Source organism: Lepus europaeus, chromosome 11 (genome assembly GCF_033115175.1).
Source record: "Lepus europaeus isolate LE1 chromosome 11, mLepTim1.pri, whole genome shotgun sequence".
Taxonomy (NCBI): domain Eukaryota; kingdom Metazoa; phylum Chordata; class Mammalia; order Lagomorpha; family Leporidae; genus Lepus; species Lepus europaeus.
Genome location: NC_084837.1, coordinates 52,833,042 through 52,847,602, shown reverse-complemented (window position 1 = coordinate 52,847,602; position 14,561 = coordinate 52,833,042). Strand labels below are relative to the sequence as shown.

The window sequence follows — 14,561 nt, the reverse complement described above, 5'->3', positions numbered from 1 at the left end:
GCAGATGGTGCATAAGCACCCATTTTGTACAAAGAGCCTGAAGGCTCTCCTCTATGCTAACCGAGCAGAGACAGGTAAAACCTGCATCTCTAGAGGCTACAGAAAATAGATATTTAATCCACTGTTTAGGTTTTTCTGTATGAGAAGTTAGTCTATCCTAATTTACATACTTTTTTCTTATGTCCTAAATTAGTACTAAACCCAACTGTACTTCATACATGATTAAAATACTGTATCTGCTCTATCCAATATGGTAACCATTAAGTCCCTGAAACATATGTGGTAGATGGGGAAATTGAATTCTTTTTTTTTTTTTTTAACAGGCAGAGTGGATAGTGAGAGAGAGAGAGAGAGAGAGAAAGGTCTTCCTTTTTGCCATTGGTTCATCCTCCAATGGCCGCCGCAGCCGGCGCATCTCGCTGATCTGAAGCCAGGAGCCAGGTGCTTCTACTGGTCTCCCATGCGGGTGCAGGGCCCAAGCACTTGGGCCATCCTCCACTGCCTTCCTGGGCCATGGCAGAGAGCTGGCCTGGAAGAGGGGCAACCGGGATAGAGTCCGGCGCCCCAACCAGGACTAGAACCCGGTGTGCCGGTGCTGCAAGGCGGAGGATTAGCCTGTTGAGCCACAGCGCCGGCCGAAATTGAATTTTTAATATAGCAAACAGTGCAATAAATAATTCAGTGACCTTAAAGGGTAAAAATTGTTGTAAACCTCTCTTACCTGCAAGGCAGTTGACTTGGCATAAACAATTTCTTCATCAACACCCACTGATACAACAATGGCATCAACATTGGCATACTCATCTTCTCCTTTCTGAAAAGAGTTGATCATTTAGTCACTTTTTTCACACTAGCAAAGACAGAATACAGACTTAAGTGCTTACCCAGGATATGTACTTGTTTCCCCCAAAAGAAATTCCATGTTTAAGGTATATGCTTGGCAACCTCACGTATACTTACTCTTTATTTTTAAATAGCTTTGAGACCCAATTCACTCACATAATGCATGCAAGGTAATGTTTTTTAGTATATACATTTATGCCACAACCAGCAAATTAATTCTGCAATATTTTCATCTCCCCCAAAGGAAAACCCTATGTCAATTTGCAATCATTTTTCATCTCTACCTTCCTCTTTCACAGCTCTATGCAACTACTCATCTACTTTGTCATTATGGATTTGCCTATTCCAGGTATTTCATATAAATGTCATTATAACATGTAAACTTTGTATCTGCTCTCATTCAATTAACATGTTTTTAAGGTTCATCTGCTCTGCAGCATATACTGATTTTTCATTCCTTTTGATTGTCAAATTATTTCATCAAGTAGACATATCATAGTTTACCCATTAATCAGTAGCTAGACTCTTGGGCACCCCTCCCCTTTTGACTATTATAAATAATGATGCCATGAACATCTGCGAACAAGTTTTTGTATGGATATATTTCCCTTCGGTACATGCTTACAGAGGAATTACAGGCTCTCACTCATATGGTAATCCCAATGTTTTCCCTGACTCTACATTTTTCCATCCCTAATGGAATGTATGAGGGCCCCAATTTTTTCCACATGCTTACTGACCCTATATTTTATTATAGCCATCCAATGGGTGACAAATTAGTATCTCACTATAATTTTGATCTGTATTTCCCTGATGGTAAAAGATGTTAAACATGTGCCAGCACCGTGGTGCACTAGGCTAATCCTCTGCCTGTGGTGCAGCTGCTCCTCTTCCAGTCTAGCTCTCTGCTGTGGCCCGGGAAGGCAGTGGAGGATGGCCCAAGGCTTGGGCCCTGCACCCGCATGGGAGACCAGGAGGAAACACCTGGCTCCTGGCTTCAGATCGGCACAGTGCGCCGGCCGTAGTGGCCATTTTGGGGGTGAACCAATGGAAAAGGAAGACCCTTCTATGTGGGAGACATGGATTGACTTCTGGGATCCTGACTCTAGCCTGGCTCCACCCTGAGTGTTGCAGGTATTTGGGAAGTGGGCTAGCAGATGGAAGTGAAAGTAAAAATAAATCTAAAAAATTTTAAGGAGAAAAGTATAGCTCTTTCCATCTCCTGCAAAACTGGCATGAGGAGCGGGCACCACCATGTCCGCACACCTACAGTGGCTGATCGTGTGTAACTGCTCCAGCTTCCTGATCAAGAGGAACAAGCAGGGGCTGGCACTTTGTCATAGTGAGTTAAAGCCCTGGCCTACAGTGTCGGCATCCCATAAGGGCATCAAGTCTCAGCTGCTCCTCTTCTGATCCAGCTCTCAGCTATGGCCTGGGAAAGCAGTAGAAGATGGTCCAGGTGCTTGGGCCCCTACACCCACATGGGAGATCTGGAAGAAGCTCCTGGCTCCTGGCTTTGGATCAGCGCAGCTCCAGCTGTTGCAGCCATTTGGAGAGTGAACAAGCAGATGGTTCTCTCTACCTCTTACTGTCTGTAAGTCTACCTCCCAAATAAATAAATAAAATCTTAAATAAAAAAAAGGGGGGGGGGGATAAGCAGAGGTACAGCACAGAACCCAATAACCTGAAGACCCGCAACTCGTTCTGCTACAACAGACTGATCCAATGCAAAACCATGGGTGTGGAGCTGGTGGCCAATGGCAAGGGTGTCATGGTGGCCGTGAAGCGGAGATCCAGTCAGCGAAAGCCAGCCAACTCATACGTGTGGACTAAGCTCAGCAGCACCCGGCACGTGATTTGCAAGAATAGATACCGCCCTGATCTGGGCATGGCTGCTATCTGCAGTGCCAGTGCCATCCTGTGCAGCCAGAGCCCTAGTGATGGTGAAGAGGAAGCGCACCTGCCCCACCATGAGCTCTAGTGCCTCCTTGTCCCAAAGTAATTGTCAGACTTGTCTCAGAGAGATAAAAGAAGAAAAGAATAAACAGAATTCTGCTGTTTATCTACCACAACAAAATATATAATGGAAGAAGTTGTTACATAGAAACTGTATGTATCTTCTATTGATTTTTAGTGAGAAATGTTTTCTTTAGGTTGGTAATAAGTTTTCTTGTTAGTTCTCACTGATGATGCAAATGACATCTTAGCTAAAACCCCTAGTACCTTAATATGAATTAACGCAGTGGTATCAAACTCTACCTTTTCAGTGTGACAGATTCACAGGAAAAGTGTCATTCACTTAAGAACACTCTGGATGCAGTAAAAATAACATGAAATTACAGTTTTGGTTTTTTAAAAATATTTACTAAAAAATTACTTGAGACAGATACACACAGAGAGCAAGTTCTTATCCAGTAAGTTCAGTCTCTAAATGCCTACATCAGTTAGGGGCCGAAGCCAAGAGCCAGAACACACATATACTAAAATTGGAACGATACAGAGAAGATTAGCATGGCTCCTGCGCAAGGATGACACATAAATTCGTGAAGCATTGTATATTTAAAAAAAAAAAATTCAGGTGACAGAAACCCAATTACCCAAGACATCATTGCTGCCCCTCAGGGTCCATTAGAACGAAGCATGGGGGGCTGGTGTTGTGGCACAAAGGGTAAAGCTGCCATCTGTAATGCCAGCTATATGGGCACCAGTTAAGAGTCCTAGCTATTCCACCTCCCATCCAGTTCCCTGCTAATGTGCCTGAGAAAGCGGAAGACAGCCCGAGTCCTTGGGTCCTTGAACCCACATGGAAGACCTGGAGGAAGCTCTTGGCTTTGGCCTAGCTTTGCCCTGGCCCTTGTGGCCACTTGGGGGAGTGAACCAGTGGGTGGAAGAGCTCTGTCTCTCCCTCTCTGCATAACTCTGACCTTCAAAATAAATTAATAAATCTTAAAAAACAAAGAAAAGAAAGAAAAGAAAAAGAAAGAAACTTGGAATCAGGAATAGAGCCAGGGGTTGAATCCAGGCACTCTAATGTGGAACACTGGATCCTAACTGCTAGGCCAAATGCCTACATAATTATACTGTATTTTACATAAAGAAATGACAAGCATGCATAGAGCACTTTTGTGTGCATGCTGAACTAGGATGGCTGTCTTAAGGACAAGCATGTATACCTTTTTTTTTTTTTTTAAAGAAAAGCAAGCATAAAGCACTTTACTTGAAACTCATGTGGTGCTGGAGGGAAGTGGGGGCAGCAACAGTTTCTAAATTACTATACAGGAGAGCAGAGGGGTGTGAAGGGTCCAGGAGGAAGAGCTGGGAAATGCTGAGATCAGCGGAGACAGCTAAGCATCCAATGCCAGGAGACGCTGAAGCTGTGATGACCGGCATCACTTTCAAGAGAACCTTGAAAAGATGTGTCGCGATGGCCAGGCTTTCACTGGGTGATCTTCAACAAACAACACCTTCAAATTAAACTTTCAATTAAAAGTTTCTTAAAATTTAGGAAGCGTTGGAGTCTTGGATAGGCAGATTATAAAAGTTCTGAAAATCCACTAGAAAAACCACAGGAGGGGGAAGAAAAAAGCCAGATCACAAAGAAGGCTTCAGTGGTTCCTGCTGGCCCTGGGACAGCTACCTGTAGTGTCCATCATTGAAGGGAAGTGATCTGGTGTCAGAAGCAGAGGGTTCTGGAGAGGCTGAGCTGGGGCTGTGGAGGTAAAGGTTCTCCTGTCCCCACTTCAGTCTGGGCAGGGCTGTTACTCTACCCCGAGGACACCTCTCATGTTGGAGAATCATCCAGACCTCAGCAGCATCTCACTTCTGCTGTGGCTTTGCAGTGCCACAGCAAGACTGTTTAATACATCATAGATACAAATCTCATCCAAAAAATAAAGGTTCTTGTAAACTCCATTCCCCAAGACCAATTCCTGTTCTAAAGTGAACCCATCACTTGTGCTGTTTATTTTTTAAAAATTTTTGACATGCAGAGTGGATAGTGAGAGAGACAGAGACAGAGAGAAAGGTCTTCCTTTGCTGTTGGTTCACCCTCCAATGGCCGCCGCGGCTGGCGCGCTGCGGCCAGCGCATCGCGCTGATCCGAAGCCTCCAGGAGCCAGGTGCTTCTCCTGGTCTCCTATGTGGGTGCAGGGCCGAAGCACTTGGGCCATCCTCCACTGCACTCCTGGGCCACAGCAGAGAGCTGGCCTGGAAGAGGGGAAACCGGAATAGAATCCAGCGCCCCGACCGGGACTAGAACCCGCAAGGCGGAGGATTAGCCCATTGAGCCACGGCGCCGGCCCCACTTGTGCTGTTAATACCTGACCGCATCTTCACTGGAAACCTAGACCCAAGACAGAAATTGAATCTTCATCCCAAAATGAGAACAGAATAAATCGTGTCACTTGAGGTTTATGATTAGTAGGCCAAACCAGCCATCTGAACAGACTTGGGTATGTTTTTTAAGATTTATTTATTTCAAAGGCAGAGACATAGATAAAGGAGAGAGAGACCAAGCAAGAGAAGGAGGGAGGAAGGGAGAGAGAGAAAATCTTCCATTTGCTGGTTCACTTCCCAAATGGCTGCAATCACCAAGGCTGGGTCAGGTCAAAGCCAAGAGCCAGGCACCCCTTCTGGATCTTTCATGTGGGTGTAGGGGCCCAAGTACTTGGGTCATCTTGTGAACTTTAGCAGGGAGCTGGATGGAAGCAGAGCAGCTGGAACATGAAATGGCATTCATATGGTACGTGAGCACTGTAGGCAGAGAGGCAGCAGGTGATGCTCAATAATTCGGCCCTGCCACCCAGGTGCAGGACGCTGACGGAGTCCTGGGCTCCAGGCTTCAGCCTGGTCCAGCCTAGTTGTGATGGGCATTTGGGGAGTGAACTAGCAGATGGAAGACCTCTCACTCTTCCAAGCAGATGAAAAAAATCTTTATATGAAGATTAGTTGTTGACACTTAATAGGACAAAATACATACAGTAAATGGCCTTTCAAAAAGTGTACAACCCAAAAGGAGATGATTTTAGGTGGTATCCAGATGTTCAATCACAGAGCAAAAAAGCTATATATTATTCAGTTGTATTAATCCTCTACAGATCATGAATATGTGTTTGGGAGCTGATGCTGTAGAGTAGCAGGTAAAGCCACTGCCTGCAGTGCCAGGCATCCCATATGAATGCCAGTTCGCATCCTGGCTGCTCCACTTCCAATCCAGTTCTTTACTATGGCCTGGGAAGGCAGTGGAAGATGGCCCAGGCCCATGGGCCCCTGCAGCTCCTGGCTGCTCCAGCCATTGTGGCCAATTGGGGAGTGAACCCTTGGATGGAAGACCTCTCTTTCTCTCTGCCTCTCCTTCTCTCTCTGTGTAACTCTTTCAGATAAAATAAATAAATCTTAAAAAAAAAAAAAAAAAGAATATGTGTTTGGCACTAGTTCTTAACATTTGCTACAATTTAATGACATTGTTGTTTTTATATTACCGTTATTTTTTGGGAAATGATACAACTTTTCATTAGGTGACGTAAAGTATCACTTCTAAATGTATTTATGTTTAAAGAGCTCAATAGTTTTCTGGGAGATGAACAGTGAATGGAGTGTTAAAGGACTAAGCAAGGCTGGGGTAGCTACACAAGTGTCTGACAAGCACTCTGACTGGAAAGGCATCGAGAAATGTATATACCTCGAATAGCCCCAGTGGGCTCCCAACTCAGAAGGCACCAAGTATCAAGGAATGGGAATGGGATTTTATGCATGTGGATAAGTTCAGGGCTGAAACAAGAAGGTCTGGTCATCAAGCTCAAGAGATGTGTCCTCAGTTCACAGAAGCCTGGAGGCAAACCCCTAATCGTATTGCAAAAATGTTTAACTTAAAAAAAAAAAAAAAAAAAAAAAAAAAACACCTTTGGAGAAATGGGTTCAAAAAGGCTTCAGACTCAGAAGGCAGTTGCTTAAATATTGGGGAATTAAATCAAAGTCTACAAAGTGACAATTATGGGAACAAATGACAAGAGACAAGACAAGAACTAGAGGATTCTTCTTTGAACATTCTGATTAAATTCAGAGCAAACACTTTCAGACATTGACATCTGGATATCCTACAATAAATAGGTCAGCCCATACACACTACAGTAACGCCTGCTAAGTGAGAGGTCTCATTCACGCTGAGCTTCTCATCAGTTTCTTATTTCGTTATTTCCTTTTTTTTTTCTTTTTGACAGGCAGAGTGGATAGTGAGAGAGAGAGACAGAGAGAAAGGTCTTCCTTTGCCGTTGGTTCACCCTCCAATGGCCGCCATGGCCGGCATGCTGCTGCCAGCGCACTGCGCTGATCCGAAGCCAGGAGCCAGGTACTTATCCTGGTCTCCCATGGGGTGCAAGGCCCAAGCACTTGGGCCATCCTCCACTGCACTCCCAGGCCATAGCAGAGAGCTGGTCTGGAAGAGGGGCAACCGGGACAGAATCCGGCGCCCCGACCGGGACTAGAACCCGGTGTGCCGGTGCTGCAAGGTGGGGGATTAGCCTGTTGAGCCACGGCACCAGTTTATTTCCTTATTCTTAACATGGATGGCCAAGTGGTCTCATTTCGATTTTTGAAGTCTCCAATACATGAGAAAGAAAACAAATCCAAAGGATTAGACAATGATGAGGATAGAAAACTTTAACCCCCTTCTATCCCCTGCTGTTCCCTGAGTCATGTGCTGCTTATCAACGGAGATACATTCTGAGAAAATGCCTCAGTAGGGGATTTCTTTATTGTAGGAACATCACAGAGCATAACTTACCCAAACCTAGAGGGAACAGGCCAATCATTCCACTTGTCCTCATGCAATCAAGAGATGACAAGCATGCAATTCATGAGGCTGCTCTTGGTGTAATGCGACACACTGTTTCACAGCAAACTTTATCATTATAAAATATTACATACTGTACATAGTTGTACTGCTACACTTCTATGTGACCGGCAGCACAGACTGTATACCAGCATCACCACAAACACATAAGCAATGCATTTCACTATATGGACACATTACCACCAGCTGATAGGATTTTAAGCTACATTATAATCTTATAGGACTATCATTCTCTATGCAGTCTGTCACTGACAGAAACTTCATCATGTGACACCTGACTAAATAGTATATTTATGATATGAGAGGTCAAGAACTCTTAGAAATAAAAAATTATAGCTGAAGCTAAAAACAAAACAAAAAAAAAAACAATAAAAGGAAAATAAAGTTAAGAAACAGATTCTGGGGGCCAGTGCTATGGCATAGCGAGTATAGCTGCTGCCTGCAGTGCCAGCATCCCATATGGACACGGGTTTGAGTCCCAGCTGCTCCACTTCCGATCCAGCTCTCTGCTATGGACTTGGAAAGCAGAAGATGGCCCAAGTCCTTGGGTCCCTGCATCCACGTGGGAAGACCTGGAGGAAGCTCTTGGCTCTTAGCTTTGGATTGGTGCAGCTCCGGCCATTGTGGCCAACTGGGGAGTGAACCAGCGGATGGAAAATCTCTCTCTCTCTCTCTGCCTCTCCTTCTCTCTCTGTGTAACTCTTTCAAATAAATAAATAAAGCTTAAAAAAAAAAAAAAGACAAATTCAGGAGACATGTCCTTAAAAAAAAAAAAAAAAAAAAAAAGAAACAAACAGACCCTGGAAGCAGAATACAAAGAAATGGGAAATAAAAAGATAAACAGATTTAACTGTTCTAAACACTACAATTAGGAGTTTTAGGAGGATGAAGGAGAGAGGAAGATAGTTATCACTGAGGAAATGGGGGAAAGAAAACGATCAAATACAAGATCTTAGCACTGAAGGATATGAGCTTGAGATTAAACTCCCCTCTCCCTCCTGTCACTTTTCCCAACTCAGTACAAGGAGAAAAAAAAAGGCAACACATATTAAGTCACAACACCGTGAAACTTCTAAACACAGAATCAGATCAGCCTTCTATCTTTGAAAAAATGATTTCCAACCCAGAATTTCGTAGCTATTGAACTGTATCATTAATCAAATGATTAATTACATTAAAAAAAGGACACATAAGGGCTCAGAAAACTATATTCTATGTATTCTTGCCTAAGAAGCTCTTAGAAAAAATGCTGTAAACAAACCATGGATTCTAGGGGCAAGCACGTGGTGCGGCGGATTAAAGCCATGGCCTGCAGCGCAAACATTCCATACAGGGGCCAGTTTGAGCCCTGGCTGTTCCACTTTTAATCTAGGTCTCTGGTGACGTCCCTGGGAAAGCAGTGGAGGGCCCCTGCACCCATGTGTGAGACCTGGAAAATGCTTCTGGCTTCAGCCTAGCCTGGCCCTGGCTTTTGTGGCCATTTGGAGTGGGCCAGCAGATGGAAGAGCTCTCTGTCTCTCTTTCTCTAACTCTGCCTTTCAAATAAATAAAATCTTCAGAAATAAACAAACAAACAAAAAAAAAAACCAGTAAAATTCTGAGTGTGAGGATTTCAGAAGAATTGATAACATTAAGACAGACCTGTTGGGGAAAGCTAAAGCTAAGGAGATTTAAAAAAAAAAAGGGCAAAAAATTAAAAACTGTAAGGAAAAGGAATTGTGACTTATTCTCTGAGCAGTGAAGATATTTATATAAGTAAATGATGTGAATGCTGATACTGATTTTTCTAAAAACTGCAAAAAAAAAAAAAACAAAAAACAAAACAACAACCAAAAAAAAACCTTACTAGCCTCTGGGGCAAGTAACTTATTTTAAGGCTTTTCTTAGAACTATGATTTTTTTTGGTTAAAAAAACATATGTATTGGGGCTGGTGCTGCAGTGTAGTGGGCTAAGCCTCTGCTTGTGGCGCCAGCATCCCCTACAAGTGCCGATTTGTAACCCAGCTGCTTCTCTACCGATCCAGCTCTCTGTTTACAGCCTGAGAGAACAGAAGATGGTCCAAGTGTCTGGGACTCTGCACCTGCATGGAAGCCCTGGAAGAAGCTCCTGTTTGGCCCAGTTCCAGCGGATGTGGGGAGTGAACCAATGGATGGAAGACCTCTCTCTCTGTCCCTCTGTCTATAACTCTACCTCTCAAATAAAGTCTTTTTTAAAAAAGTGCATGCATTAAAATGATTTTTAAGATGAGAATCAAATAAAATATTGTAATACAGGTGATAAGGAATTGGCAACAATCCTGAAGTTGGGTTTATTTTTTAAAAATTTATTTGAAAGGCAGAGTTAAGACAGAGAGAGGTCTCCCATTCCCAGATGGCCACAATGGCCAGAGCTGAGGCAAAAGGAGCTTCATCTGGGTCTCCAACTTGAGTACACAGGCCTAAGCACTTGGGCAATCTTCCAATGTTTTCCCAGGCCATTAGCAGGGAGCTGGATCAGAAGTGGAGTAGCCAGGACTCAAAGTGGTGCCCATATGGGATACTGGCACTGCAGGCAGCAGCTTTAGCTGCTACACCACTGTTTTGGCACCTAAACTGAGACAATTTTGGGGCCGGCACTGTGGTGCAGCGGGTTAACGCCCTGGCCTGAAGTACCAGCATTCCATATGGGTGCCAGTTCGAAACCCGGCTGCTCCACTTCTGATCCAGCTCTCTGCTCTGGCCTGGGAAAGCAGTGGAAGATGGCCCAGGTCCCTGAGCCCCTGTACCTGCATGGGAGACCTGGAAGAAGCTCCTAGCTCCTGATTGGCGCAGTTCCATCCCTTGTGGCCAATTGCGGAGTGAACCATTGGATGGAAGACGTCTCTCTTTCTGCCTCTCCTCTCTCTGCGTAACTTTGACTTTCAAATAAATAAAATAAATCTTAAAAAAAAAAAACAAAAAAAAAAACTGAGATAATTCTAACAATAAAGGTGGGTGTCTATAATAATTCCCTAGGGACAACAGGTAAACAGTTCCAGGTAAGAAATGACTTATGGTCACATTAATTAGTGCCAGAAAGAGATAATGCCAAAGTGCAGAAATCAACTATCACAGTTTATCATAGTTCCTATGCCAGGAACTAGTCAGTAAAAGGGATAAAAACTAAACATAATAAGTATGTAATTAGGGGCTGGCCTGCAGTGCTGGCATCCCATATGGGCATCTGTTTGTGTACTGGGTGCTCCACTTCTGATACAGCTCCCTGCTAATGTGCCTGGGAAAGTGGTGGAAGATGGCCCAAGTGCCTGGGGACTCTGTATCCATGTGGGAGAATGGGATAAGCTCCTGGCGTTGGTCTGGCCCAGCCTTGGCCATTGCCGCCATTTGAGGAGTGAACCAGATGGTGGAAGATCTCTTTCTCTTGCTCTCTTCTCTCTCTCTCTCTGTGACTCAGCCTTTCAAATAAATAAAATATTAAAAAAAAGTATTGAGGCCGGTGTTGTGGGACTGTGGGGTAAGCCTCTGCCTGCAGTGCTGGCATCCCATATGGACATCGGCTTGAGTCCTGGATGCTCCTCTTCTGATCCAGCTCTCTGCTATGGCTTGGGAAAGCAGTAGAAGATAGCCCCTGGAAGAAGTTTCTGGCTCCTGGCTTTGGATTCGCTCAGATCTGGCCATTGTGGCCATTTGTGGAGTGAACCAGCAGATGGAAGATCTCTCTGTGGCTCTACCTCTCAAAAAAAAAACCCAATAAAAATCTTAAAAAAAAAAAAAAAAGAAAGAAAGAAAGAAAGGAAAAGTATGTAATTAGACTACAAAAGTTAGGTGAGCAGGAATAAAAATATCCCAGACTTGGCATTTACTTCCATCTAAAGAACCCTCTGTTTATTCAAGAAACCATAGTGTGACTTAAAGGTTTCTTGCTTCTATTCTAAAGATAAAGGAGCTATAAAGAACTGAGATGGGTGGATGTAATCCATCATCTTGCTGGAGGACAACCATTGACCTTCTAAAAGTAATACAGGAATTGTCTATATTTAAAAAAAATCATCCAGGCCGGCGCCGCGGCTCACTAGGCTAATCCTCCACCTTGCGGCGCTGGCACACCGGGTTCTAGTCCCGGTTGGGGTGCCGGTTCTGTCCCGGCTGCCCCTCTTCCAGGCCAGCTCTCTGCTGTGGCCAGGGAGTGCAGTGGAGGATGGCTCAAGTGCTTGGGCCCTGCACCCCATGGGAGACCAGGAGAAGCACCTGGCTCCTGCCATCAGATCAGCGCAGTGCGCTGGCCGCAGCGCGCCAGCTGCGGCGGCCATTGGAGGGTGAACCAACGGCAAAAGGAAGACCTTTCTCTCTGTCTCTCACTGTCCACTCTGCCTGTCAAAAAAAAAAAAAAAAAAAAAAAAAATCATCCTGAGTCACAGAGGATAGTTGCCTAGTCTTAGAAAACTGCCCAGAGCAAGAAACCGCACCACCAGACAAACCAGCTAAGAGCTAGAGGACAGCACTTGAAAGAAGCACCGAGTCTAAGCCCAGCTTACTGTTTCTTCACTGGCACAAATCTTTCTGAGGTCACAGTCACTCACCACCCCAAACCTGGGAACTGACACAGAACAGCACGAATGAATGCACTGGATCAACATTCCTTTTGAAAACAGCTACTATTCTGACATTTCTGGTAATTCTTCATGAAGATTCATTCAGAGCACAGGGTCCTAAAGGGAAGACTCAAAGGATTAATAGGTGTGCCTGAGTACCATACTCTTACCCTTCAAAGCATGTGGAGAAGGGTAGGTAACCCGTTTTGTGTTCCACAGAGAACAGTACTAATCCCACTACTTGGTTAAAAATAATCAAAATAAAGAAAAGGCTGGGAATCCCTGAACAAGTTCAACTGGACAGGAAACCCACAGCCCTCTTCCATGATCCACCACTACCATCTGGGATTTTCTAAGCAGAAATGGATAGGTTCCATAAAAACTATTCTGTTGTTAGCAGCTCTAACATAGAAGAGGCAAAGACTGTACTGGATGAGATGCAATGGTCCAACAAAAGTCACAAAACAGTAGTCACTATGTATTTGATTTTGACCAAACATATTTTCTCATCTTTAAAATGTCAGCTCTCTGTACAAGGTATCATATCCAGGGGTTTAACAAACCATGGATTGAAAATATTCAAGGGAAAGAAAACTGCTTCTGTACTGAAAATGGACTTTTTGGTTATCATTCCCTAAACAATACAGAATAACAACTATTTACAGACTATTTCACTGTGCTAAGTATTATAAGTATTCTAGAGACAACTTAAATCACACAGGACAACGTTCATGGGTTATATGCAAATACTACTATATTTTATATAATGGACTGAAGACTATTAGATTTTTAGTACTTGTGAAGAGGTCCTGGAACCAGGCCCCCATGATACTAAAAGATGGAAGTATTTATTCAGACATAAGGCTTAATATTTTTGATGTTTCTATTCAGTTCAAATATGCGATACTGCCAATTGTTTTCAGGTCATAAGTTATGAAAATTTTAACGAAGAAAAATATCTGCAATAACCCAAAAAGGAAATAATTTGAGTAATTCTGAATTACTAGCACTTGAACCAATTCCCACATCAAAAGTGTTAATTCCAGGGCTGACAGGTGGAAGAGGGCTTCTAATTATTACCATACACAAGTACTTATTCATTTGAAAATATTGAGACGTTACAAAGCTTTTCAAACACAGACAACTTTGAGTTATAAAATCATGTGAGAAGTTGCAAAATCTGCTAACTAATAGGAAATTTTAAAAACATAATTTACATTCAGCATTTGCCTAGCATAGAGTTCTTTTGCTTTTCATAAAATACAGCAGTAAATCTATTTTCAATTATCTAATGCATTTTTCTTCAGAAGATAAAACACGCACTCAAATTTCTAGTGTGAATGGCAGGGAAATAACCCATTTTCACAGCCTTCTTTTAGTAAAGGTTTAACTGTTAAGATAATCTACAATGTTGGAATCAGAATTGATCACGTTTGTCAAAGACGTTTTTCAGGTCTAATATAAGTCAATATTCCTTCCCTTGACGATAGGGTTCAAAGGTAAGACGCAAGGTGGACAGCTCAGGCTGAGCCACAGAATGCAATCACCCGTTCAATTAATAAACATCATAAAAATAACTGTAAACTGTGGACGTTTTAAAAGCAGCAACATTGCCCAGTCTTTAGAAGACCAGGGACGGCCACAGCTTTCACTTAACACGTGCCTCGGATACACTACCAAGAAAGAAAACTAGTAATTAGGTTTGGGCTTCACAGCGCTGTTTTTATATTACTAATGCCTGCAGGTTTTCAGCGTTAGGTTTCTGTTACCAACGGTAGGGCCTAGAACACGAAGCAGTTGCGCGTGAGCAGTTATTTCTTTTTTTAACTCCAGCAGAAGGCCCGCAAACGATGAACGCGAAGAGTCAGATGCACATCCTCCGTGCCCCTCCACCCCTCCTTCACGAACACGGTTGTAATTCTGGCGGGACCAGGGGCGGAAAACCGTGGCTCTGGAGGGACAGAGCGAGTGCGTGGGTGCGTGCAAAATCCCAGGTGGGGGCACCGAGACGTGATCGCAGGGCGGGAGGGAAGGATGTTGCCTCGTCTAGGGCGGGAAGAGACGGCGAGAGGAGGCGGTTATGCATGACCGGGGCTGGCACGCGGGGAAGATGGTGGTGGCCGCAGGGCAGGGCGGCTGCGGGGGCTACCCTGGTACCGGGCAGCGCTCGCAGGCGCCTGCGGGCATGATTCAGGGGCAACGAAAAGAGCGCGACACTGAACCTGGGAATTCCTGAACGAAAGGGAAAAAAGGGCGCCGAGAAACAGGGTTATTATGGGATGGTTGAGGGGGGCTCC

The 14,561-nt window shown here is 44.0% G+C and overlaps 1 protein-coding gene, 1 non-coding gene and 1 pseudogene across 2 annotated transcripts in view; 2 read left to right on the top strand and 1 right to left on the bottom strand.

Moving 5' to 3' along the window:
• The window catches only part of SUPT16H (SPT16 homolog, facilitates chromatin remodeling subunit), a 40,383-nt gene that overhangs the window by 25,416 nt on the left and 406 nt on the right, over positions 1–14,561 (bottom strand). Inside the window, exon 2 of the mRNA XM_062205482.1 lies at positions 722–814. Coding sequence (XP_062061466.1) covers positions 722–814 — 93 coding nt within the window. The remainder of the gene's footprint in view (positions 1–721; positions 815–14,561) is intronic.
• LOC133769715 (large ribosomal subunit protein eL28-like) lies at positions 2,098–14,500 on the top strand (annotated as a pseudogene).
• LOC133770648 (U6 spliceosomal RNA) lies at positions 3,305–3,406 on the top strand. Its single transcript, XR_009867358.1, has one exon. It is a non-coding gene; the product is annotated as a U6 spliceosomal RNA (small nuclear RNA).